The sequence below is a fragment of the Salvelinus alpinus genome, chromosome 3 (genome assembly GCF_045679555.1).
Source record: "Salvelinus alpinus chromosome 3, SLU_Salpinus.1, whole genome shotgun sequence".
Classification (NCBI taxonomy): Eukaryota; Metazoa; Chordata; class Actinopteri; order Salmoniformes; family Salmonidae; genus Salvelinus; species Salvelinus alpinus.
This window is the reverse complement of record NC_092088.1, coordinates 23397820-23422773: the sequence shown is the minus strand read 5'-3', so window position 1 is coordinate 23422773 and position 24954 is coordinate 23397820. Positions and strand designations below refer to the sequence as shown.

The window sequence follows — 24954 nt, the reverse complement described above, 5'->3', positions numbered from 1 at the left end:
TTTGATCTTTAAAATATATTTTTCAATGTATACGTCAGTATACATTCTTTCATGGTACCATGATGTAACATCTGACATCAAGCCAACTAGCAGCTCATATTTCCCTCTTTTAGTCCTTCTGTTTTCTCCTTGTTTCCTCCCCCTCACACGCTAGTTGAATCCTCTATATCTTCTTCCCCTTCCCTCTGTGGGAGGAGCCGGAGGTTCTCCTCGGCCAATGGCGAGGGAGAATCCTTAGGTATTCTATTCCTTTCCAGGTGTTCGTCCAATAGGGCGGCTACGGGGGTGTCACACTCCACGGTGCTGCACTTAGTGTATACGCCCCCCATGTCGGTTCCCAGGCCACTTCCTATGGAGTTGCGTCTAGCTCTGTTCCTCAGGGTGGAGTGGATGTAGCCCAGGGGAACAGGCAACGTGGCGAATATGATCAAAACAGCCAAGACACCCAGGGCCCAGTCAGGGTAGTCCAGAGTCTCCTCTGAGGCCTGAGGGAGAGACCGAGATGATTAAATACATCTGGGTGGTTCGAGCACTGAAGGCTGATTGGTTGACAGCCGTGGTATATCAGACCGTACACAACAGTTACGACAAAATATTTATTTTAACTGCTCTAATTAAATTTTTAACCAGTTTATAATATCAATAAGGCACCTCAGGGGTTTGTGATTATATGGCCAATATACCATGACTAAGGCTGTCCAGGCACTCCGCGTTGCATCAAGCATAAGGACAGCCCTTAGCCGTGGTATATTGGCCATATACCACACCCTCTGGCCTTATTGGTTAAATATAATACGATCCAAACTGAGGACAATAGGCAGCCTAGTTTTGCCTAACCGTTTCTCTGTTCCAGGCAGTGTAGGTGGGCCGTTTGAAGCACATCTTTAGCAGGCTGGCTCCCAGCAGTCCCAGCATGGCCAGCAGACACACATACTTCCACAGGTACTTATAGACCACAGGAGGGCGCCAGTGCAGCATCTTCTCTATGTCATCAAGGAACCTGATCATTCAGATATACAAGGCAATGATCAGTGAGAGACCAGGGGAAACAGTCAGACACAGCGAGTCAACCTGAAGGATCAATGTTTTAAATCCACATTTGGAGCCACTTTCGTTCTACCTTGAATAATTCAAGTATGATTACATTTCTTCATTAGATATTCTCCGGTACTTTTGTACAATTTTTAGCCAGTAGTTCTGAAAGTAGCACCCACGAGTCAAATGTGGTCCCTGAAAATGTCAGATATGTGCACCACGTCATAGCTCTCTCTCTGGCTCTACTGTGTGTGTGTCTTGCTAGCTGTCACTCAAATGGCGAGGGGCTGAAGCTCATTGGCTGAAACTCAAATTGCTAGGGGGCTGGCCCATGTGGGGGTAAATGTAGGGAAAGTGGCACCGCACATCTTCCAAAAAACAATTGCTTTAAAACTAGGGACTTCGTGTCTAATTTAGGTAATCTGCTCATAGATTATGCATGTATGAACTACACATTGACACATCACTACAAAGGGGAGGTTTCAAAAAATACTTACTAGTCGCCAAAGTACCGGAGGATGTCTTTAATGAATATTCCGCTTTTGTGAAATAAATTGTCTCATCTAATTTCTGAGGTGTGCCAAGCGGTTCATGCAGTCACTGTAGCTAATAGGTTCTTACCGGTCAGCACCGTACACCCAGGACACGCTGAAACACTCAAACACCACCACGATGATGAGGGGCAGGGTGGCGGAGTAGTCGTCAAACATCATCACAAAGTAGTTCCCACAGCGCTGCGTGAACAGCATGCCAATCAGGAAGCCGATGATGCAGCTACACACTGGGGGATAGAGGGAGAACATTACAGATCCCACCCAGATATACTTGGCATTACTAAAGAGGAGTCAGGACGAACAGTCAGGCCCCATTATGATGCCATCTTATAAAACGTGACCGCATATTAAAATTTGGTTTGCTCCTAGGCGAAGCGAACGTCTGTGCCTCGCATACTCTCTGAAAAGACCTTTGCTTGAAAAACAAGGGAAAAAAGTGGCAATGTTTGTCCTTCTTGAGACGCCATAGCAACAACTCAGCCAGGATACACTTCCTCAAAATAGACAAATCAAGAAATCTGTAATTCATTTTGATGTTTTTACCAAGCAGGCCTTAGTCAGGCAAATTTACATCTAACTAAGATGTTTGGTGCAGTATTTCTCAAGTGAAAAAATGTTGCATGAAAACTAGTCCTCTCTCATTAAATTACAAACACTTAATTGAAGAATCCCGTCCATAGGTCCCACTCCTACTGGGAGTAGTAAGTAGTTGACCAATCACCGACGAAGGGGCGTAGACTTCGGGCTACCGAACTTCGACTGTTTTTCAAATCCCTTTTGAAATACTGACAGTCTAAACACCAATTACAAGTTACCAAATCGTATGTGTTTGTTCAGACAGCAGTCATTTGCTGACATGGCTACACTAGTTGTCATAGTAATGACAGGCGTGTTGTTACGGATACAGGTATCCTGTGTGTGTATTTTCTTTCCTTCTGCCCTATTCACAGGTGCCGCCAATCAGTCACCAATCAGTCGCTTAAGACACACCTGCTCCTTTTCCCCTACCCAATTACATCCCCTTGGTTTAAAAAGCCAGTCAGGGAGGGGATCACGTGACTCCTGAACGAGATGGCCGCATGAACTAGGAGCTCCGCACAAGTAGTTTCCAATTCCTAATCTAGCTTTAGTCAAAAAGTCATGGCGGCTACAAAAGGCGACACTACAGGTGACATTTTTACCCGGACTCGAGCACTAGCGACGGAAAAAGCCTCCAAGAAGCAGCTAGCTTCAGAAAAAGCTAGCGCCAGGAGCAAGAGGACCCCCCCCCCCCCCCCGAGGCCCAACGAATGCCAACCTCGCACTCTGTCGAAGACATCTTTTCTGAGCTGAGATCCCAACGTACAGAACTCAACACTAAACTAGATGCCATTAACGCTCAGCTCAGTGCGATAGGGGGCAAGGTGACAATCCTGGAAAATGCTTTGCCTGACATAAACAACAAGATAACCATAAACGCGGGGCGCCTGGACGACGTAGAGGGGCAAATCCTATCCACGGAAAACTTATTGACAGACGATGGAAACAATAGCACATGCTGAAAAAAAATAGAGCAGCTGGAAGAGAAAACACAGGACCTGGAAAACAGGGGGCGAAGGAATAATTGTGTTCAATTGTACTACTGGTCTGCCCAAATCCGCAACATGCTAACATGGATCACAAACAGACAAGAGTCAACGTGGATCCAGATAGAAGCCCAATCCTGTGGTTCATTGCCACTAAGCTCAACTATATTCATTAATAACTTTAGTGAAGTGGGCAACATAGCCAAAACATTTGTGATTTACAGCACCCTACTAGCGTGGAGGGACTGTAAGAAATACCTGGGCATCTCCTCCCAAATATGTTCTCACTCACCTATAGTAGGCAACCCAGACTTGCCAAAAGCCCTGAGGGATGCCAACTTTAATCTTTGGCATACTCTAGGAATCAGGACCTTTTCAGACCTATTTCATCAGAAGACCACTACACTGAAATCCTTTCAAGAGCTCTGCAGTGAATTCAATGTGCCAAGATCCCATTTTATTTTTAAATATTTAAAAAAATATATATCTTCAAATTAGACATGTCATCTCCTCATTTACTTCCAAGAGGAGGTTTAGAACTCAGTTGAATGAAGTTGAAACCCTTCTTGTCACAGCACAATCCATTAAAGGCAAAATATCCTATATCTATAGACTCCTTTCTGAGAAAGGAGGCTCCTCCTTTACTCCTTTGAAAATAATCTGGGAAAAGGACCTTGGTCTGACTATCAGTGATGAGTTATGGGCGGAGGTTTGCGACAGGGTATACTGCTCCTCTACTAATGTAAAAATTAAAGAATCTAATTACAAATTTTTGCACAAATTTTATTACACTCCCTTGAGACTCCATAAAATGAAAACAGACATTTCTCCTAACTGTAAAAGATGTACCTCTGAAAGTGGAACCTATATGCATGTATTTTGGAGCTGTAGAGAGATTGCCAGATTTTGGCAATCTATACATACTGCTGCACAGAAAATACTAGATGTACAGTTTGATATGACCCCGTGTCTCTATCTTCTTAATGCCCAGCAGGACTTTGTTCTTGATCCTGACAGAGAAAATTTGCTCATGACCATTACATACTTTGCTAAGAAATGTATTCTTCTATTGTGGGCCTCTAGTACCTCTCCTACATTTAAAATGTGGATTGACCAGATTGTTGACTTTCTCCCTCTTGAAAAGCTCACTTATGACCTCCACAAGAGACAGCCCAAGTTTGATAGACTCTGGTCTACACTACTCAACTATATTTCAAATTGGACAGAGTGAATGGGGGGGATCAGGGAGATGAGCAGATGCGTGTTGTGTAAGGTGCTGTAAAATCTAAAAACGAATTATTGGCTCGTATGTATGTATGTATGTATGTATGTATATATATGTAACTTTTTATTATTATTATTATTATTTTTTTTTATAAAGTCTGTCACATCTGTGAATGTGGAATGTGTTTGGTTGGTTGATTGAAAACTTAATACAACTTTAAATAAAAAAAATAAAAAAGCCAGTCAGTTGCTTTCTCAATAACTCAATCTCTCTTTCATTCAGCCAAGTCGCCCATGGGCATACATTACCAGTAGGAATACTTTGTCTAAGAACACTAGTTAGAACTGGGCGGACCACCCGCTGTATTTTATTGGTTAGTTAGCTAGCTGTATTGAAGCAGGCAAGTCTAGCTTAGGGGTGTTTTTGAATATTTATTGTTTCTTTCCTTGGGTCCAGCTCAGCCCCTTTCCCCCCTCCCCATTACCATGTGTTTAAACAAAAAAAACATGAGTGTTTGACGGTAGATTTAAGTTGTCTGTGGTTATTAGTTCTCACTGTTCCTTTTCACTGTTATTATTTGCATGAGTTATTACGGGTCTCGTATCCATCCCCCCTAGACTGCAGGGCCAAAGGGATTCGTAACACATATGCACAGTGGTGTAGTCTGATTGGTGGTTGTTAACTCGAAATGACACAATGACAAGGTTCCAGTTTAACAACGTTTACTAAACTGTATTAGCACACTACATGGTTGCCATTGCACTCAGGCCAGGTTCATCAACAACGAGACTGCTGCGCAGGCGCACTAATAGAGTGATAGCCCCGTAATAATAGGGATACTTAAAACAACTTAAGTGGTGCTCGTGCTTCCCATCACTCATGTAAGCCTGCCATGGACGTTTCCCCAGTTTCTTTAAATGTTCAAAATCATAATGTAAGAACACTTAAAGCCTCAAAGGATAAGATGCACCCTCCTTCAAAACTTGATACATCTGTGGCATTGGGTTGTGATAAAACTGCACATTTTAGAGTAGCCTTGTGTCCCCGGCACAAGGTGCACCTGTGTAATGATCATGCCGTTTAATCCGCTTCTTGATATGCCACACCTGTCCGGTGGATTATCTTGGCAAAGGAGAAATGCTCAGTAACAGGAAGGTGCACAACATTTCATAGAAATGTGCTTTTTGTGAGAATGGAACATTTCTGGGATCTTATTTCAGCTCATGAAACATGGGACGAACACTTTACATGTTGCGTTTATAATTCTGTTTAGCTTTATAGCACATTCAATTTGTTTGTAAACAATTAACAAGCTAGTTAGATACTACATGTTCTTGTAAAAACTGTCAGAGTAGCTAGCAAGCAACAAGATATGCCAAATAAGTCTAAAAACCACTTGAGGCCAAATACATCCGATTTGACCGTTCAGACAAGTCGCATGGACAGGAATCAGATTTATATCTGATTTCAAACCACCTACGAAGGTGGAAAAATATTGGATTTGAGACACTTAACTGCCAACGTGAATAAGCCTTTAGGGTACTTGACCTGTAGTTTTCTTCCAGTGGTTCCCAAATAGGGTTTAATACCAGTAAACAGTATCCTGAGATTTCCTGACCAAGCTACTTCCTGTTTCCTGAGAAAAATAATGACGGGCCAATAATATACAATTGCTATAACACACAAATGCAAAATGGGCACGTGCGATTAGCTACATGAACTGGACATAACTCTATGGCTTCATTCATACATAAGACCAGTCATCACAACACTAACAGCCTGCCATATTTACAACAAAGTCCCCAATAGAATACTTCATGGCTTGAATTGCAGACTATCATGAATAGGCTACACGAGACCGACACAGTTACGGTAGACAATCTTCATACTACCTGTGTGGCACTGTCAGAGGCTCAAAATATGTGCGCTACTCGCTCACTTAACAAAACGGCTGATACACTGGGTCCTAAATAGACATTTGTAACATTGTTCCATGACGTTACACTACAAAAGCATGGCGGAATTGATCAACCGCGGCGCTATCCATGGTGCTGAATCTCCGCTCCTTGCTTTGTTTAGAGGAGAATCTGATATGTTCCCTGTCAAAGTCTTATCATAAAGTAAAAACAGACCATTTTCACTAGGCTGTAATAACCTCAACAAGTTACCAGTTGGCCAACAGTGCTTCACAGATTCCTACATAAAAACTAGGCTACATCAACAAAATATGGCGGCGACTTGGATTAAATTGCAACAAATACAGAGCATTCGGAAAGCATTCAGACACCTTCTATTTTTCCACATTTTATTACGTTACAGCCTTATTTAAATATTTTTTTATCTTCAATCTACACAAAATATCCCATAATGACAAAGTGAAAACAGGTTTTTAGAAATGTTTTAAAAATAAAAAACAAATACCTTATGTAAATAAGTATTCAGACCCTTTGCTATGAGACTCAATTGAGCTCAGGTGCATCCTGTTTACATTGATCATCCTTGATGTTTCTACAACTTGATTGGAGTCGACCTGGGGTAAATTAAATTGATTGGACATCATTTGGAAAGGCACACACCTGTCTATGTAAGGTCCCACAGTTGACAGTACAAGTCAAAGCAAAAACCAAGCCATGAAGTAGACGGAATTGTCCATAATCCTCCGAGACAGGATTATGTCGAGGCACAGATCTGGGAAAGGGTACAAAAACATTTCTGCACACTGCTTGTGCAGCACCAAAGGTGCTTCAACAAAGTACTGAGTATAGGGTCTGAATACTTATTTAAATGTAATTTCAATTTCTAAACACCTGTTTTTGCTTTGTCATTGAGGTATTGTGTGTAAATTGATGAGAAAAAAAAACAATTTAATCCACTTTAGAATAAGGCTGTAAATTAACAAAATGTGGGAAAAGTCAAGGGGTCTGAATACTTTCCCAATACATGAAACAGTTCGATCAATGTGTATATTTCTCGATTTACAGTGGTATAGTCATGCCAGATTTTTTGCACTGGAATTATTATTTCTAAATTGCAGTTCCGTTTTGAACGGGAATCTATCAATTTTCTCGTCAAGGAAAATTGGTAGATAAAATATATACAGTGGGCCAAAAGTATTTAGTCAGCCACCAATTGTGCAAGTTCTCCCACTTAAAAAGACGAGGCAAAGTATTGAGAAACTTTTGTTATTGACCAAATACTTATTTTCCACCATAATTTGCAAATAAATTCATTAAAAATCCTACAATGTGATTTTCTGGATTTTTTCTCCTCATTTTGTCCGTCATAGTTGAAGTGTACCTATGATGAAAATTACAGGCCTCTCATCTTTTTAAGTGGGAGAACTTGCACAATTGGTGGCTGACTAAATACTTTTTTGCCCCACTGTATGTTCACAAACTTGAGGTCAGAAACTCACGTTAGGCTGCCTGACTGGGTCACGAGACACTCTTTACCTGTGAGTATGATCTTGTGGCGCTTCAGCACTTTGAAGTTGTCGGTGAGGGGTGTGAGGATGCCCTCCATGGTGCCAAACATGGTGCTAAGACCCAGGTTGAGCAGCATGAGGAAGAACAGGGCTGACCAGAAGGGACTGCCCGGGAACAGAGTCATGGCCTCTGTGAAGGCTATGAACGCCAGCCCTGTGCCCTCCACACCCTGCGAGAGAGGAAGGATAAGGCAAAAGGGAAGGGGAGAGAGAGAAAGAGATTTACATTTATCGTGACATAGCATCAACAGATCCAAACTTTATCTTTACATTTTATATACACATTTTAGCAATAACCCTACTAAAATGTAATTTGTTAATTCATAATGAGTGGGAGGAGCAACAAACAGGCAGGTTAGTTTGGTTTCCAAATAAAGAGGACAAAGCTGTAACTCAAAGAATATAGAGTGAGATGCAGTAAAAGAAGAGGCAGGCTTGAACGCAAGATCAACCGTTTACTTTGTTCATCTCATTCTCCAGGCTGCAGTCGGTGAGGTTGCCAGGGACCTTGGCTCCGTGAACCTTGAACCAGTCCCTGTAGGCCTCCAGGGGGTTCGAGCTGGGGTCCGAGATGTTGATAACGGGCAGCAGGTCCCGGTCAAGAGGGCCCAATGAGAACTGCTCCGACAGCTTCTCCAAGTTACTGAGAGGGGAGGGTGGAGAACAAGCAGTCAGTTCATTGTACATTTTAGCAACGGCCCAGAGTTTTCTGACCGAGTAGGCATGGCATTTAACAGATTACTCCAACTGGTGGACCGTGGGCGATTTTATTTGGCCCCCTCAAGTTTAGCAAAAAAAACACAAAAAAAGCACACTCACTGAGTCACGCAGCGCAATGCGACTTCCCTGGCGCGGAAACCCAGCACGGCGAACACCACCAGCGTGGCGAGGACAGAGGTGAGAAAGTTGATGGTGGAGACAGTGAGGGCGTCGCGGTGGCAGTTGTTGCTGCGTGGGTTGTAGGAGGAATAGGCGATGACCGAGCCAAAGCCCAGGCCCAGGGCGAAGAAAACCTGCGTTGCCGCCTGGCGCCACACCTGCACCTCACCCCAGATCTCCAGCTGGAGGGAGAAAAGAGGGGAGGTGAAGAGAGCGAGGGGAAAAAAAGAGCGAGGGGGAGAGAGTCAGTGGAGAAACAAAGTCAGTTAACCCTGCTAGATTTCTGCCCCGGGCAACTAAGAGCTGTTATTATGAAGTGGAAAAGTCTAGGAGCAACACCAGCTCAGATGCGAAGTGGTAGGCCACACAAGCTCACAGAACGGGACCGCTGAGCACTGAAGTGTGTAAAATACGTCTGTCCTTGGTTGCAACACTCGCTACAGATTTCCAAACTGTCTCTGGAAGCAAGTCACCACAGCAATGTTCCAACGTCTAATGGAAAGTCTTTCATATTAATGTCCATGATTTTGGAATGAGACGTTCAATGAGCAGGTGTCCACATACACTACATGACCAAAGTGTATCTAGTTTGTTAATTGCCATGGTTTCAAAAGCTGAGAAATTCTGAACCACATACCCCTTTGGAGTAAATCAGAAGAAGTTACAAAACACACTAACAGGGTTTGTTATGTGTGTGTGCTTAAGCAGGCTGTATGGATTAGTATTAGCCAGGTTCTGGCTTTCCAGACCCTCTATTTTCCCTTATAACTATCGTTCATACAAGCAGTGTGCTGGGTGGATGATGATGATACCTTAGGGTAGAACATGTACTTGATGCCCTCTGCAGCCCCTTCCAGCATCAGCCCTCTGATGAGGAAACACAGCAGCACCACATAGGGGAAGACCGAGGAGAAATACATCACCTTGGACGAGAAGAGAAGGAGGGGTAGATAAGGCTTACAGCAGGGAAAACATTCATTTAGAACAGGGATGCAAACTGGTGAGGGCCCAAAAACGTGACACTTTTTTCTTCTTCACTGAAACACGCAGAAAATCCCTGCTAGGGGGGAAATACAGGTTTTAACTACTTAAACAAATAATATGATATACATGATCCGTCTGTGTGTAAAATAAAAAGTGGTTAATGTGAACCTAACTCGCACCTAAAAAATGTACAGAAAGCAATCCAATGTTATTTGTTGCTTAGACTTAACTGCAAATGAAAAAAACAAACAATACACGAATATTGCAGTTAGCCATGACAGCCTTTATAATAGAATGCTTGTGACCACACACACATCTAAATACTGCATTTGGGGGGGGGGGAAACATCCTAAATAGAATGAAACAAGCAAGCATTTTATTTTTGCTCTATTATAGTGGCCGTAAACTGAGTAAAACATAAAATAATCCCCCCCTCACTCACACACGTTACTGTCAAGTTCAATACAACAAAAGCAATATCTTTGGGCTACACTGCACATCATACACTTTCTTCCTGTGGACATCTGTTCTACAATGTGCCAGCAGATCATGATTCCCTTTGTTGGCATAATTGATCTCTTTCAGGCAGAGAGTACACCTGGCATACCCCTTTTTATCCAATCCAGCTACACTTGATCCCTGAATCCACTTGTTTAACAAGCAACACCTCATTTTCACCTAATTCTCTCATTCTGAAAATTAACCACATACTGTAGAGGGAAAGCATTCGTTTACAGATAGTAGTTAGCTATTTAACATTTCATATTTTCCCAGGGTCCAGTAAGAAACGAACGTTATAACTTGAACGGCAATGAGTCGTAACGTTATAACTTTACCAGTTAACGTTAATACTATAGCGAATTGGTTAGGTTACTAACGTCAGCTCATCTGATGTTGTAACATTAGCTAGCTAACGTTAGCTGTCTGACTTGATTAGCCAGCAAATTTTAATACCATAAACTCAATTCTTTGATCAGTAGGCTAATGTTGCTTAACATTTCTCTCGCTAGCTAACGGATAATGCGATCCAGCTAGCAAGACACTTAACAATGCTAACAGCACTTGTTCCACCACCTTTCTCCCTCACCTCAAAACTTTCCAAATGCCAGTTGTTTTTCGGTTACAGCTTATGAAGTAACTTGTTACGCTCCATCACCTTCTCACCCGTCTCCGTGGTCAGGCTTCTCACCTAGCTCTTCGTTATCGTTCAGGGGACGTGCTGCTTGTGGGGTTTTTATAAGGTTTTTTGACATGCTTAACTAACTATAAGCTAGTAGGGCTTCTTATGCATTAAAGTTTGAATTACTGACTCATGTGAACCTGCATTTTCCATTAGTCTCTACTCTTACCAGTGCTCTGTCTAACCATGAGGCCACAGCCTGAAATTGCAACAAATGTATCTGAGCATAAGATATGAACAAGCAGTGTGAAATGTGTGTGCGCTGTACTGTGTGACCGAAACTTTGCTAATCTTACAGAGACACAGGAGGGGTGTAGAGGTAGGGGGGTTAATCAGGAGACTGCTGACTATGGTGTACAATAGACAATAACAGATAAACTATACACACGAAGAACATCTGTGAGGTTCTGAGTTATGCACTATAACCCAATACTATAACAAACGTGATTAGCAACTGTATTAAATGTGATTGGATATTGACAAACTGTTGGCCTGGGAGCCTGGGTGTCTGTGTGTGTGTGCTAGAAGTAACAGTTAGCCAGATAAGAGTGCTGGGAAGCTGAGCTGTGGTTAGCCTTGAGCGAGAACAGTGGCCATTGTATACAGGTGCGAATAGCTCAGACAATATTACAGAGCTGGCTGACCTCAGTCTTTGGGGTGAAGGAGCGTAATCTACACAGCAACAGCGTCGGGACATCACATGCGCTAAGGGGCCAGGACTGGCTTAAGGCGCCAACATCAACGATAGGCTGGGTAAGTCTAAACCACGCCCAGTCTCTACTCTGACAGGCCGGCTCGGAAGTGGGAACTATCTCTGTCATGAGTATTTATTATAATGTCTTTGTCAGTAACAAGTGTCTTCTCTGTTTTCATCCTGCGTGATGTTACAGTGAACCCGTATATACGGAAATTGCATTTGCCATTTATTACTTAGTTAATAAAAAGTACATAGCATACAATTAGTGACTCATTGTCATACTTGTCCTTATACCAGATTGAATTGACGCAACCCTAACATACTGCTGTAAATGAACTGGTAAACTGCCTTTCCACTCTTTCCAGAGCGCACGCTGATACTGTAACTAGCAAGTTGATTGTCTTTTCTCTCTTCAGTCGCGTGCTGTATTCTGTTATGTGAACGATTGGCTGAGCTTTGGATACAGCCAGTATTGCTCCAAACGCGCACCACTCGTTCGCATACAGCCAGGAGTCATCCAAAGCCCCCCGCCCCAACTTTTCTCATCGGATCTACACGAATCACGTATGTCACCTATTTCGGATTCAAAACGGCGAATTTCACCAAAAGGTGACTAGTTTGCATCCCTGTTAAGGATCTCTTGAATCTCCATCGAGTTAGTCAACCATGAGTCTGATTTACATATGCTATATGATTTTGATTGTAGTTCTCCATCTAGAGAAATTCTTTAGTACTGAACGAATTTAAAAGCTTCCATGAAGTTCGACGTCAGTGGGATATTTCCCGAATGGGAACATTCCAAACATTTACACAGACAGGCCTATGGCCATACTAAAATCTACAAATATTTTTTTTACCCAGCAAATATGCCCTTATCGGAGTCTGACTCAGCCCACACAAAGTTACAGATTCAGTCATTCCATCAGACTGAAGCTGAGGGTATAGAAGTCCTTGCTTGGGTGGGTTGATTCAGATTTCCTGTTCCACCTGGGCAAAATGGACAATAATCTAACGAGTAAATTGCTAAACTTTACTGAATGATCTCTTATCATAAACCTCTATGAGTGGGACCGTTAGTGGGTTTATGTTTTCACATTATCCCAAACCACTACATAGCCTATGTTTATTTATCACAATGTTTTTGGGGATATTCTAATCTGCAATGTAAGGTGACACAATGTCTAATTGTCTCTCAACCCCCGTCATATACTCTACCTTCTAGAGCACTTAGGTCTATATGTCTACATAACATGGTGCAATGGTAATAACACAATAAGAACACCTCGAACGTCAAGAATCGGGCTACATAGCTCCGCACGCTTGCGATGTCGCTTTCACTTGTCAAAACACCCCTTTGTATTTTGGCACTGCGCCATGGAAATAAGGTAGCAACAGCTGTAACTTCTAGAATTCCTTCGGTTTTCTGTCCCCATCATTTCAGATTGCGTATCTCATTCATATCCATCATCGCTTAAATGCTTGCTACACATACACAGCGAGAGTATTTACAATTTCTAATTGCTACTAACCGTCTTCATCTCTCTGGATATTTTATCGAACAACAGTGACATTTGGGGGAGAGGGCAAACTCCACTGAACTAGACTCAATGTATGGAATCACTTGGGAGTTAGTGGATTTTGGATAAACTTCCCCTTTAAGTGGAACATTCAGTACCTTGGCAGAGGATTTGATGCCCTTGAACATGCCCAAGCAGACGATGGTCCAGGCGGCCAGCAGGCAGCAGGTGATGACAGGGTTAAACTCGCCCGTCTCGCTGATGGAGTTGGTGATGTTAAGAGCCTTCCGGAACCAGAAGTAGGTGGTAGGACTGCTGGCCACACATTCCTTCACTGAGATTAAGAAACAAAGCAATGGTCAGGTGAAAATGTTAGGCAAAGAATATGGAAGAAGATTGTTGCAGCCGAAATGACAACCTATTCCTTATATAGTACACTATATAGGGCAGGGATGGCGAAACTGGTGGCCCCCAAGAATCAATTTTCACACAAAGTTATATATATAGTATAAATATTTTTGGGGAACTCGGTCGGGGTCTCAACTTACTGTTTGTCAACAGTTAGAATACAGCAGGTGCAATTGAAACGTGGTTGCGCATCAGCAGTTTTTCGATTGTTATGTCAGCCACTGACAGTCACTCAATTAGCTCGTGTCAGCCCCAAAAATTTGACTGGTAAATTATTTAACTTGTGGTCAGGATGGTCGAATTATCGATGCATTGACCATCATATAACTGAAGACATTTGGCTCCACCATATAGTTAAATATTAAATTGCCAAAAAAATTATTGCCGCTTATCAATCTGGGTACTGCAGACCCACTGTGGCCCCTCATGATGAGTTCAGATATTTTTTGTGGGCCCCACCCACATCAAAGTTGCCCATCCCTGATAAAGGGAATACGGCAGCTTTTCAGACACAGCTGATGGGTCGTTGCTATGGGAGTGTTTACTTACCAGTTATGTTACCGTGTTTAGGACACTCTTGCCAAGGTAGTGGATACTGAAATGAGTTTCCTAAGTAGAAAAGGCTCCAGCTGATGATCACGTTGTAGTAGAGAGCAACAAAAAAACACACCTGAAAAGGAGAAAAGTTTACATGGGTTAGTAACACATTCTGGTCTCCCTCAGGATCTCCTACCAGGCATTTCATGTTCATACGACACCCTGATATTTACAACATGTTCGGGATACAACTTTGAACTCTATTAGAACGCTCTCCAGTCAAGTGATGTTATTTAAAGTCAAATGCAATGCGCCCATAGGATTTCAAATCTCATGCTCAAACTGAAGCATTGCTAATCCTTGACCTTGGGCCATGTGTGGTCAGGTCAGGGGTGTATTCATTACGGAATCCGTATAAAAACAAAATAGAAACTCGTTTGCTCTGGGACAAATTCAGGTAAATCCTCCCTGTTTCGTTTAAGAGTTCTTGCAACAGAATTGGCGCAATGAATCCGCCCCAGGTGACCGGAGTTTGTATGACTAGCGGACAGCTACATTGTTAAATCTCTCACCACACAGCTGGAGTAGCCGATCCCCGCCAGCTTGGGAGAGATGTGCTTCCACACTCCGATGCTGCCCTGCCGGATGGACTGACCAGCCGCCAGCTCCAGGAAGAACAGGGGAATGCCCACAAGGATCATGAGCAGCACGTACAAGAGGAGAAAGGCCCCTGTGGGAAGGAGAAAAATATAAAACTGTTCATGAGGCCTAAAAACAAAACTGTCCTTGTGCCAAGTGTTAGTTAATGACAGTGAGGATAGTAATTGAATCATATTGGCAAATCCATTAGGACATTTGAAGATGCACTAAAAAGGCATAATGAGTTATTGTTTTCCAAGACAAATGCATTCACAGCAAAGATTAGAAGAAAATGTTCAAGTAGTTTGACCTTTGCCAGTATTTATAACATGTCTCAGAGTAGGAGTGCTGATCTAGGATCAGGTCTCCCTTATCCATCTAATCTTCTTCATTATGATCTAAAATATGCATTATGAGTATGGGCCCAGGTGAGAAAACAAAAACAAAAATGTATGACTACTGTAAGACACTCTGGATAAGAGTGGCTGCTTAATGACTCAAATGTAAAACCCACTGATATTGACACCATCCTCACCTCCTCCATTTTGATGGCAGAGGTAGGGGAACCTCCACACGTTGCCCAGGCCAACGCTGAACCCCACCTGAGCCAGGAAATACTCCACTTTACTGTCCCACCCATCCCGGGCGGGGGGCTCCACTACGCCTTCCTGACTATCCTCGCCAGCCAAGCTGCCCAGCTGAGTCTCTGGTGTCACCGCCGTGTAATCGTCATTGGGCAGGGGAGGCTTCTCCATCTATCAAAAGATAGAAACAATATAATTTAGTAGGGCCGGGACAATACCAGTATCGAGACACTCATTAGTATCATGGCAAGGAAGCCTTCCAGACACGAAGCAGATTTAACTTCTTTAGGAAAACAGCCCTGATGCTGGAAACAAAGATTAAATGTGTATCTGGATGACAATTTCTTTTCCAAGCTATAGCACACAATATTTTACATACAGCAGGTTTTTAAAGGAACAGAGTTGTCTGCTTCAATTTTTGCCATGGGAAAAAATATTGCGATACTGGTATCATCTCAGCCATAAAGTTTAGTGTGGCTAGTAATATGCCACATACATATAGGCTACTACATGCATGGGGTGAATCGAAAGTGGGCACACCAAGCAAAAAGTGCATTGGGTAAATCCATTTGAATCACTTTTTGACAGCATCCCTTTTGATTGAAAACTTTCCATAAATGTTTGCCCATGAAAGAAGGGTCAGAAAGTGACTTTTTAGACCCGAATGCCAAAACATTCAAGAGACAATGGTGCTAAAAGTTTACCTATTTTGGAAACCCTACCCTACCATGAGACATCCATGTCTTCATCACTGGAAAAGAAACTGGCAAAATCCTAGAGGAAAACCTGGTTCAGTCGGCTTTCCACCAGACACTGGGAGATAATTGTCCCCTTCAGCAGGACAATAACCTAAAACACAAGGTTAAATGTACACAATCTCCATAGACAAACATTGGCAGTAGAATGGAATCACTGAAAAGCTCAGTGGCTTTCAACGTGGCACCGTAATAGGATGCCACCTTTCCAACAAGTCAGCTCATCACATTTCTGCCCAAGCCAACTGTAAGTGATGTTATTGTGAAGTGGAAACCTCTAGGAGCAACAATGGCTCAGCCCCGAAGTGGTAGGCCACACAAGCTCACAGAATGGGACCGCAGAGTGCTGAAGCGTGTAAAATCCGTTGCAAACTGCTTCTGGAAGCAACGTCAGCACAAGAACGTTCCGTCGGGAGAATCATGAAAATGGGTTTCTATGGCCGAGCAGCCACATACAAGCCTAAGATCACAGTGTGCAATGCCAAGGGTTGGCTGGAGTGGTGTAAAGCTCGCAGCCATTGGAATCTGGAAGCGCTTTTTCTGGAGTGACGAATCACGCTTCACCATCTGGCAGTCCAACAGACAAATCTGACTGGTTTTGGCCGATGCCAGTAGAACGCTACCTGCCCCAATACGTAGTGCCATCTGCACATTTTGTTGGAGGCATAATGGTTTGGGGTTGTTTTTCATGGTTCGGGTAGGCCCCTTAGTTCCATTGAAGGGTAATCTTAACGCTACAGCATACAATGACATTGTAGACGATTCTGTGCTTCCAACTTTGTGGCAACAGTTTGGGGAAGACCCTTTCCTGTTTCAGCATGACAATGCCCCCGTGCACAAAGCAAATTCCCTACAAAAATAGTTTGTCGAGATCGGTGTGGGAGAACTTGACTGGCCTGTACAGAGCCCTGACCTCAACCCCATCGAACACCTAAGGGATGAATTGGAACGCCGATTGCGAGCCACGCCTAATCGCCCAACATCAGTGCCCGATTTCACTAATGCTCATGGCTGAATGGAAGCAAGTCCCTGCAGCAATGTTCCAACATCTGGTGTAAAGCCCTCCCAGAAGAGTGGAGGCTGTTATAGCAGAAAAGGGGGACAAACGTCATATTAAATGCCCATGATTTTGGAATGAGATGTTCAAATGAGCAGGTGTCCACATACTTTTGGTCATGTAGTGTAAATTGGCTTAAATCTATTGCAAGACTTGATAAAGGCTGGTGAGCAATGACCAACAACCAACTTGACAGAGCTTGAATATTATTTTTTTTACAATTCATGTGCAAATATGTGTTAAGTTCATAGACTTACACAAAAAGACTCACAGCGATTGCCAAAGATGATTCTAACATGTATTGATGCAGGGGTGTGAATACTTATGTAAATTAGATATTTTTGTGTTTAATTTTCAATAAATTTGCAAAAATGTCATTGTGGGGTATTGTGTGTAGATGGGTGAGAATTATTCAATTTTGAATTCAGGCTGTAGTGCAACAAAATGTGGAATAAGTCAAGGTGTATGAATACTTTCTGAAGTAACACTGTAGCTTAGACCCTATTTCACTTCTGAGGTTTTTGTGTTGTGCTCCCCATCGGTTCATACAACATGCTCTTGAATACAAGGTGGGTGTCATTTCAATCATAGAAATAGAATTCATAGACGGACCTATCCTTTCAGACCACTGCAATTTAACTGGTACATCACTGAAATTGACATTTTTACTACCACAAAGATGACCATTTGTAAAATGGTTTCTTGCATCAAACAAAATTTTCAGTCACCTTGTCAGCCAAAACTCCACCCTGTATTCATGTGTCTCAACCGATGGCAAGCACAACACAAAAACCTTAGACCATGTAAAATAGGGGCTAAGCTACAACATCAGCAAATATTAAATTAAATCAGTTTACATTACAATTTGGTGATAAAACATTTTTACAGAAATGATTAAATAGTTTAACAACCCTGTTTGTAAGCTGATATCAATCACCAACCTTTATCTTTTCCAGTATGAAGACATGGATGTCTCATGGTATGCAAAACGTGTCAACTAAGTACCTTTATCTTTTGGATGATTTGGCATTCAGGCCCAAAAAGTCACCTTCTAAGCACTTCTACATTAGGGAAATGTGTGGAAGGATTCGTTCAAATCAAAAAGGGGTGCTGTCAAAAAGTGATTGAATTCAAATAGACTTAACCTATTTGTAGTAGCCTCCCCCACCTCTCTTTGTCATGAATTCACCAAGTTCATAAAACTTTTCTGTTCGGTGTTTCACTGTGGCAGCATTTAGCTACAGGTAGGGTTGCAAAGGCTCGGAAACTTTCTGGTAAATTCCCCCCCAAAATTCTGAAATTTTCCATGGGGGGTTAAGCCTGGGAATTTTGCTTAAATTCGTAAAAAAAGTTAGCTTATAACAGCGAACCGGTTTTGTGGGATACACATAAGACAATTCTAGGTCTTGTGGCATATTTTGGTTAAACTAGCCCCAATTCAATGGAATTGCAACCGTCTGCATGCACAGTGCATTCTTCCATCACATGTACAGCTGATTCTCAAGATCTTGCACACTAATGAGAAGCTATTGAGCTCACACTACTACACTGTCTGAGCCAAGGACTACATGCTAACTGGTAAGTTTGGATTACAATACTGGGTGGGGTGAATATATTTTATATGACATACATGATTTTTTGTTAACTAGTAAATAGTAGCCTACAGCAAAGTGTGTTTAAATCATTGTTTGTTAACAATTTCTGCTAGTTAGTTTTTTGCTACCATGTGGGTTTTTAGCTTACTTGAGCCTGCCAACTGAGGAGTGTTATTTCACCTGTTTCTATACATGTTTCATTTAAAAACATTTATTTTACAAAGGTGTTGTTTTATCTAACTTCTTAACTATTTATCTGTATATGAAATTGTATTTATTTTTTTACTTTTGTGTGTGCAGACATTTCACTGCAGCTAATGTAGAAGGAAAAGCTGTGTACATTTACAAATTCTGTGCCAAATCATATGTGAAGAATGCAACAAAGATGCAGAAATATCTGGCCAAGTGCATAAAGTTCCCTCAGAGCTCACAACAAGCACCCTCTGACAAAAGTCCCTCTATTTCTATTTGAGGTGAAAATGATACAAATCAGACACCTTATCGATAGCAACAGCTCACGTTCCTCCAGGAATCAGAAGTTTTGACTCAATGGAGGAACGTAGTCATACACAGCCTTTGCTCGACTACGGCAATGTATGTTGGAAGAGTTTTCTGAATGTTCTTCTCCCAGCATACACCCCTCCAACCAGACATGCTTTATCTACTAATTTGCTTGATGCAGAGTTCAAGTGAAGGTCAAGCAAATCATAGAGAAAGCAGACTGTATTGCAATCATCTCTGATGGGTGGTCGAATGTTCGTGGGCAAGGAATAATTAACTACATCATCTCCACCCCTCAATCAGTATTCTGCAAGAACACATACACAAGGGACAACAGACACACCGGTCTCTACATTGAAGATGAGCTGATGGCAGTCAAAAATGACCTTGGACCACAGAAGGTATTTGCACTGGTGACAGACAATGCTGCGAACATGAAGGCTGCTTGGTCTAAAGTGGAAGAGTCCTACCCTTACATCACACCCATTGGCTGTGCTGCTCATGCAGTGAATCTGCTCCTCAAGAAAATTATGGCACTGAAAACATTGGATACACTCTACAAGAGAGTCAAGGAAATGGTTAGGTATGTGAAGGGTCATCAAGTTATTGCAGCAATCTACCTCACCAAGCAAAGTGATAAGAATAAGAGCACCACATTGAAGCTGCCCAGCAACACCAGTTGGGGTGGTGTTGTCATCATGTTTGACAGTCTGAGGGGAAGGAGTCTCTCCAAGAAATGGACATTTCACAGTCTGCCAATATGGACAGCCCCATCAAGAGGATCCTCCTGGATGATGTATTTTGGGAGAGTGGTAAGCAGCCTGAAACTCCTGAAACCTATAGCAGTAGCCATTGCACGGATTGAGGGAGACAATGCCATCCTGTCTGATGTTCAGACTCTGCTTGCAGACGTAAGAGAAGAAATCCATACTGCCCTGCCCACTTCACTGTTGCTCCAAGCAGAGGAAACTGCAGTTCTGAAATACATCAAAAAGCGTGAAGACCTCTGCCTGAAGCCCATACACGCCGCAGCGTACATGTTGGACCTCAAGTATGCTGGCAAGAGCATCTTGTCTGGTGCAGAGATCAACAAGGCCTATGGTGTCATCACTACCGTGTCTCGCCACCTTGGCCTGGATGAGGGCAAGGTTCTTGGCAGTCTGGCGAAGTACACTTCCAAGCAAGTGCTTTGGGATGGAGATGCAATATGGCAGTCGTGCCAACATATCACATCAGCCACCTGGTAGAAGGGACTTTGTGGATCTGCTCCCTCCATCATCCTCCAAATCCCACCAACATCAGCCGCCTCGGAGCGCAACTGGTCCTTGTTTGGGAACACACACACACCAAAGCACGCAAAAGGCTGACCAATACATGGGTTGAAAAAGTGGTTGCCATCTGGGCAAATTTTAGGCTTTTTGAGCCTGACAACAAGCTAACCTCAACAAGGTTGGAAAGCGACAGTGAAGATGAGGCCTCAGAGTCTGATGTTCAAGAGGTGGACATTGAGGAGGTCCAGGGAGAAGACATGATAGCCTGAGAGGAAGACAACCAAAGCTTTAGTTTCTAGACTATCATTTTACAGGTCATTGGGGTCATTCAATATTCCCTTTTGTTGCTCAATGAAATCATCCCATGTGAAGTCAACTCATTTAATTAATGTTCAATTCGTAACTCAATTGGGGTTTTTTTCTATTGGAAGGATTTAATAATTTGCAATTGTCTACTTATGATAAGGTAAAAGGTTTATGTTCGTCTCCAAATGATATGGTAAATATATCAAATGCAAAAAACATCTACATTTAAATGGTATTAATATTAATTTGCATACATTTCCGTTAACTCTCATATATTCACACGGAAAGTTTCCACCTCTGAATATTCCCCAAAATGTGCAACCCTAGCTACAGGGTTGTTCCATTTGATTTCAATCACTTTGACTGTACCCCTTTGGATTAGAATAAAACTTTTGATACATATTTGCCCATGGTTGAAGTGGTCAGAAAATAACTTTTTCTACCCGAATGCCAAAACATTTAGGAGATAGAGGGGCTCCAAGTTTTGCATACTCCACCCTACCATGAAACAACCATGTCTTCATTACTGGAAAAGATAAATGGTTGAGTTGGTATTATTTAAACGCTTACAAATAGGATTGTCAAACTATTTGATAATTTATTCATTTTTTTTTTTTACCTTTAATGTCAATTGTCAATGTTTTCTTCATATGCTGTAGCTTAGACACTATTTTTCATCAGAGGTGTTTGTGTTGTGTCATCAATTAAGTCAACATGCTCTTGAATACAGTGTGGTGGGTGTCATATTTAGACTGATAAACGTACTAAAGTGGGTTTAAAATGTAAACATCAACATTCAAAATGGTAGCACAAAGATGGTTGAAGGTCCACACAGAGAATGTTGACTTAAATGACAATATCTGTTGTTTTAAATTACTGTTAAACTTCCATAGGAAATCGATAGAAATATAGATAATAGAATAGGCATTACCATTTAAGTTGATATTCAACAGTAGATTGACAGGCAGCCATCTTTGTGACAGCAATTGGAAGCAAAAATGTCAATTCAATTAAAATGTCAACGATGTACCAGCTAAATTGCAGTGGTCTGAAGGGATAAGTCATTCTATTAATTATATTTGTATTATTAAAATTACACCCACCCTGTATTCAAGAGTATGCGGTGTCTCAACCGATGGAGACATGGGTGTCTCATGGTAGGGTATTCAAAACGGGTAAACTTTGAGCAAAATGTGTTGGCATACGGGTCCAAAAAGTTATTTTCTGACCACTTCTACCATGGGCCAATACAGTGGGGCTGGAATTCTTGGATCCCTTGACAAAGATGAGCAAAAAAGACTGTATAAAATAAATACAAATACTGAGCTATATTGTATTGAATGTTTATTTTTTACATTACACTTTTATACTTATAATTGCTCAAAGAAAGATTGTTTGAGAAGTAATAAAATCTACAAGAGTCTACATTATTGGAACCCGTTTTCAATACTTCAGCACCCTCCCCCTAATAGGCACAATTAAATGAAAGATTGGCATGGTTGTTATATGAGTACTTTGGGAATATGAACTCATCATGGCCAGAAAAGGTGATACTTGTTCATGATGCTGTTAACCTTAACAAGGGCCTCAGAACCAGTGGAAGCAAAATAGCCCCATAACATCAAAGATCCACCACCATATTTAACAGTAGGGATGAGTTTTTTTCTGCATATTCATTGTTTTCTCTTAGGGCAAACCCACAAGTGGTGTGGGGGTTAGTGCAATTCGGGATCCTTGGGACAACCTTACCCTAAATTCTAACCTTAACCATTTTAAATGTCAACTTCAATGGGGTGACGTCAGAGTTAGGCCGTCCCAAGGATTCCGTTCATAGGTAGACGTTATTTTTGACCATGTTATCTGGGATCCTTGGGACGGCCCTACCTCATTGAAGTTTACATTTAAAATGGTTAAAGGGTTAGGGTAGGGGTTTTATACCTCAGTGGCCGATGACCTCCATTTTCATGTCACATGACTAATCAAAAGAGGGTGCTGTCAAAATGTGATTGAAATCAAATGTTATGACCCTACAGCAAAATAGCACTTATTTTGGGTTAGGGGCTCTATTATGTAGCCAGTTCCCACTGTAACACAGCACTGTACAACACCCAGACAACTCGGAGAGGGGCAATCACCACGTGACAACATAAGACATTGTCTCATCCAATTACTACTTATGTTTTTTATTTTCTTTAAATCACCAGATAATCGCCAGTCCTTTACATGTAGAAGCATCAAATTTGTATTATCACGAAACATTACAGGTGGCCTGCTATAGTAATAGCAGATACAAGACATTGACAATGGGTGAAATGAACCGATTGCATCAACTAAGCGCAACACGCCACTCAGCTCAATTCCAATTTGTCTAAAATTGCATGTCTTCATGTTGAAAAAGACTCACCTGACCTCTATGTTAATTCAATATTTCCAGTGTAGGAACAGTGGGTAAGGACCGCCAGCGACGTAAAAAGAAAAAACTCCAAGCTAGCTAGCGTTAGCTAGCTAACAGTAGTAACGAAACATGTGGCATCCACCAAATCCAACTTCAACAATGCAGCTACAACCAGATTCCCTGCGCCGTGATGTAGCTAGAAGTGGGATCAAAATATGTGAGCGATCGCTTACAAATTCACATGAAAAGTCATTCTGGTTCGAACAATAGAGTTAGTATAGATTATTAAACGATATTAATCAGATTCATTCGGGACCTCAAAGAAGCAGGCGTTTTTTTTGTGGGCGTGTGTATTTCCACTGCCGCGTATTTTGGGGGCAGGGGCCACAATTATTCTTATGCGCAACAAAATTATTCTGTACTGAATGTGAGAATTTTGTCGGTTTATGTTTGAAACCACTCAATTAGCTTCAACAAATCCCTCCAACATTATATTTTTTTCCTGTCATAATTTCTTTTGAAATATTACCACAAAAATAAAATAATATTAACCTTATTTTTGCTGTCACTTGGACGATGGCTTTACTAAGCCTACTATTGTTGGGTTAAAATACATACTCTCATCTGCCTAAGGTGGTATTGATGTGAATCAACAATATTATGTAATGAATGTAAATGTTGCACAATAATATTACAGAACACGTTCAAATATTTATAAACCACAAGTCATTGTCATTCGTTTAGAATATATATATATTAGACAAAACAATGTAAATAGCATATGGTATGATACCCCCATTATTATGCCACTGCTATTTAACAGTGTCATAGACCTTATATAATGGTTTGTACCCCAAGTAATTTGTTGTGACTGCTGCGGTCCACCCACATTTCATTTTCCCATGGAATGGCAAATACCTACCTATACCACGTTGCAACTTTCTGCGTGTCTTGTTTTTTCTTTAGCATTCTATTACATAGTTTAGAGTTAACATGCTGCCTACTTGATAGTTACTTGAAAAAATATGAATGACGACTTCATCATTCCAGGTGGATATAATAACACTACTCAAACTAGTCTAATTTGGGAAGCAGGCTAAATTTAAGAATCTGATGTAACAACTGTTGAGGTTTACAAAGCAGCGGCGTCCAAGCCCAACAATGCAACCCCCCAAAAACGATGTGCTAAAGGCACAAACAAGTACGAAATATATTAGAAAAAAAGAGTAGTGAACATGCTCGCCATTTCTCATGTTATTTCAAAAGAAGGTAAAAACATGCACTTCGAAAACCATATATTTTGCACCATCTAAACAGTCTGTCTGTTCCACTTAACATATTCATTGTTTTTATTCTCAAATAAAAGCAATAATGCAACACAATATGATATTATGCTTTAAATGAATGAGTATAAATACCTTGGCGTAACAGAATAGTTATTTCTCTTAACTTTAAAAAAGTCAAATTTCATCGAGTTCGACACAAACGCCACGTTGATACGAGGGCACTACTTCTTTAAAGTTCTACGGCAGACGACACCTATTGGTGTATTGCCGCCACCTACTTACTGTACCGGGTATTGAAACAAGATAATACAAAAATAAATCATAACCACCCCACTCCTTCAGTCACATCCCTATACAGGCTCAGGTGCCCGTGATTACGAAGCATTCATCGACAGGATTCCTTGTAATGACTCAGCTGCAACGCTGGCGCAACTTTGGTTTTAGAAGTGGGGGGGACATAATATATATATTTTAATGGGGTAGATCAGCTTTAATATTGC

At 41.6% G+C, this 24954-nt stretch overlaps 1 protein-coding gene across 4 annotated transcripts; it reads right to left on the bottom strand.

Moving 5' to 3' along the window:
- On the bottom strand, positions 1-24726 carry LOC139570336 (sodium-dependent neutral amino acid transporter B(0)AT2-like). Of its 4 annotated transcripts, none has more exons than XM_071392139.1 (12): positions 24587-24726; positions 15240-15459; positions 14638-14795; positions 14078-14198; positions 13279-13454; positions 9555-9665; positions 8683-8924; positions 8323-8506; positions 7832-8033; positions 1657-1816; positions 838-1000; positions 1-485 (listed from the first exon to the last, which is right to left on the bottom strand). In XM_071392139.1, exons 2-12 carry the CDS (start codon positions 15457-15459, stop codon positions 144-146), a joined length of 2079 nt encoding a protein of 692 aa, XP_071248240.1. In that variant the 5' UTR covers positions 24587-24726; the 3' UTR covers positions 1-143. The 4 variants fall into 4 exon arrangements, with proteins under 4 accessions (XP_071248240.1, XP_071248242.1, XP_071248241.1 ...); XM_071392141.1 differs by lacking the exon at positions 24587-24726 and adding an exon at positions 24091-24107; XM_071392140.1 differs by lacking the exon at positions 24587-24726 and adding an exon at positions 23183-23556.
- Between the last annotated feature and the right edge of the window lie 228 nt (positions 24727-24954).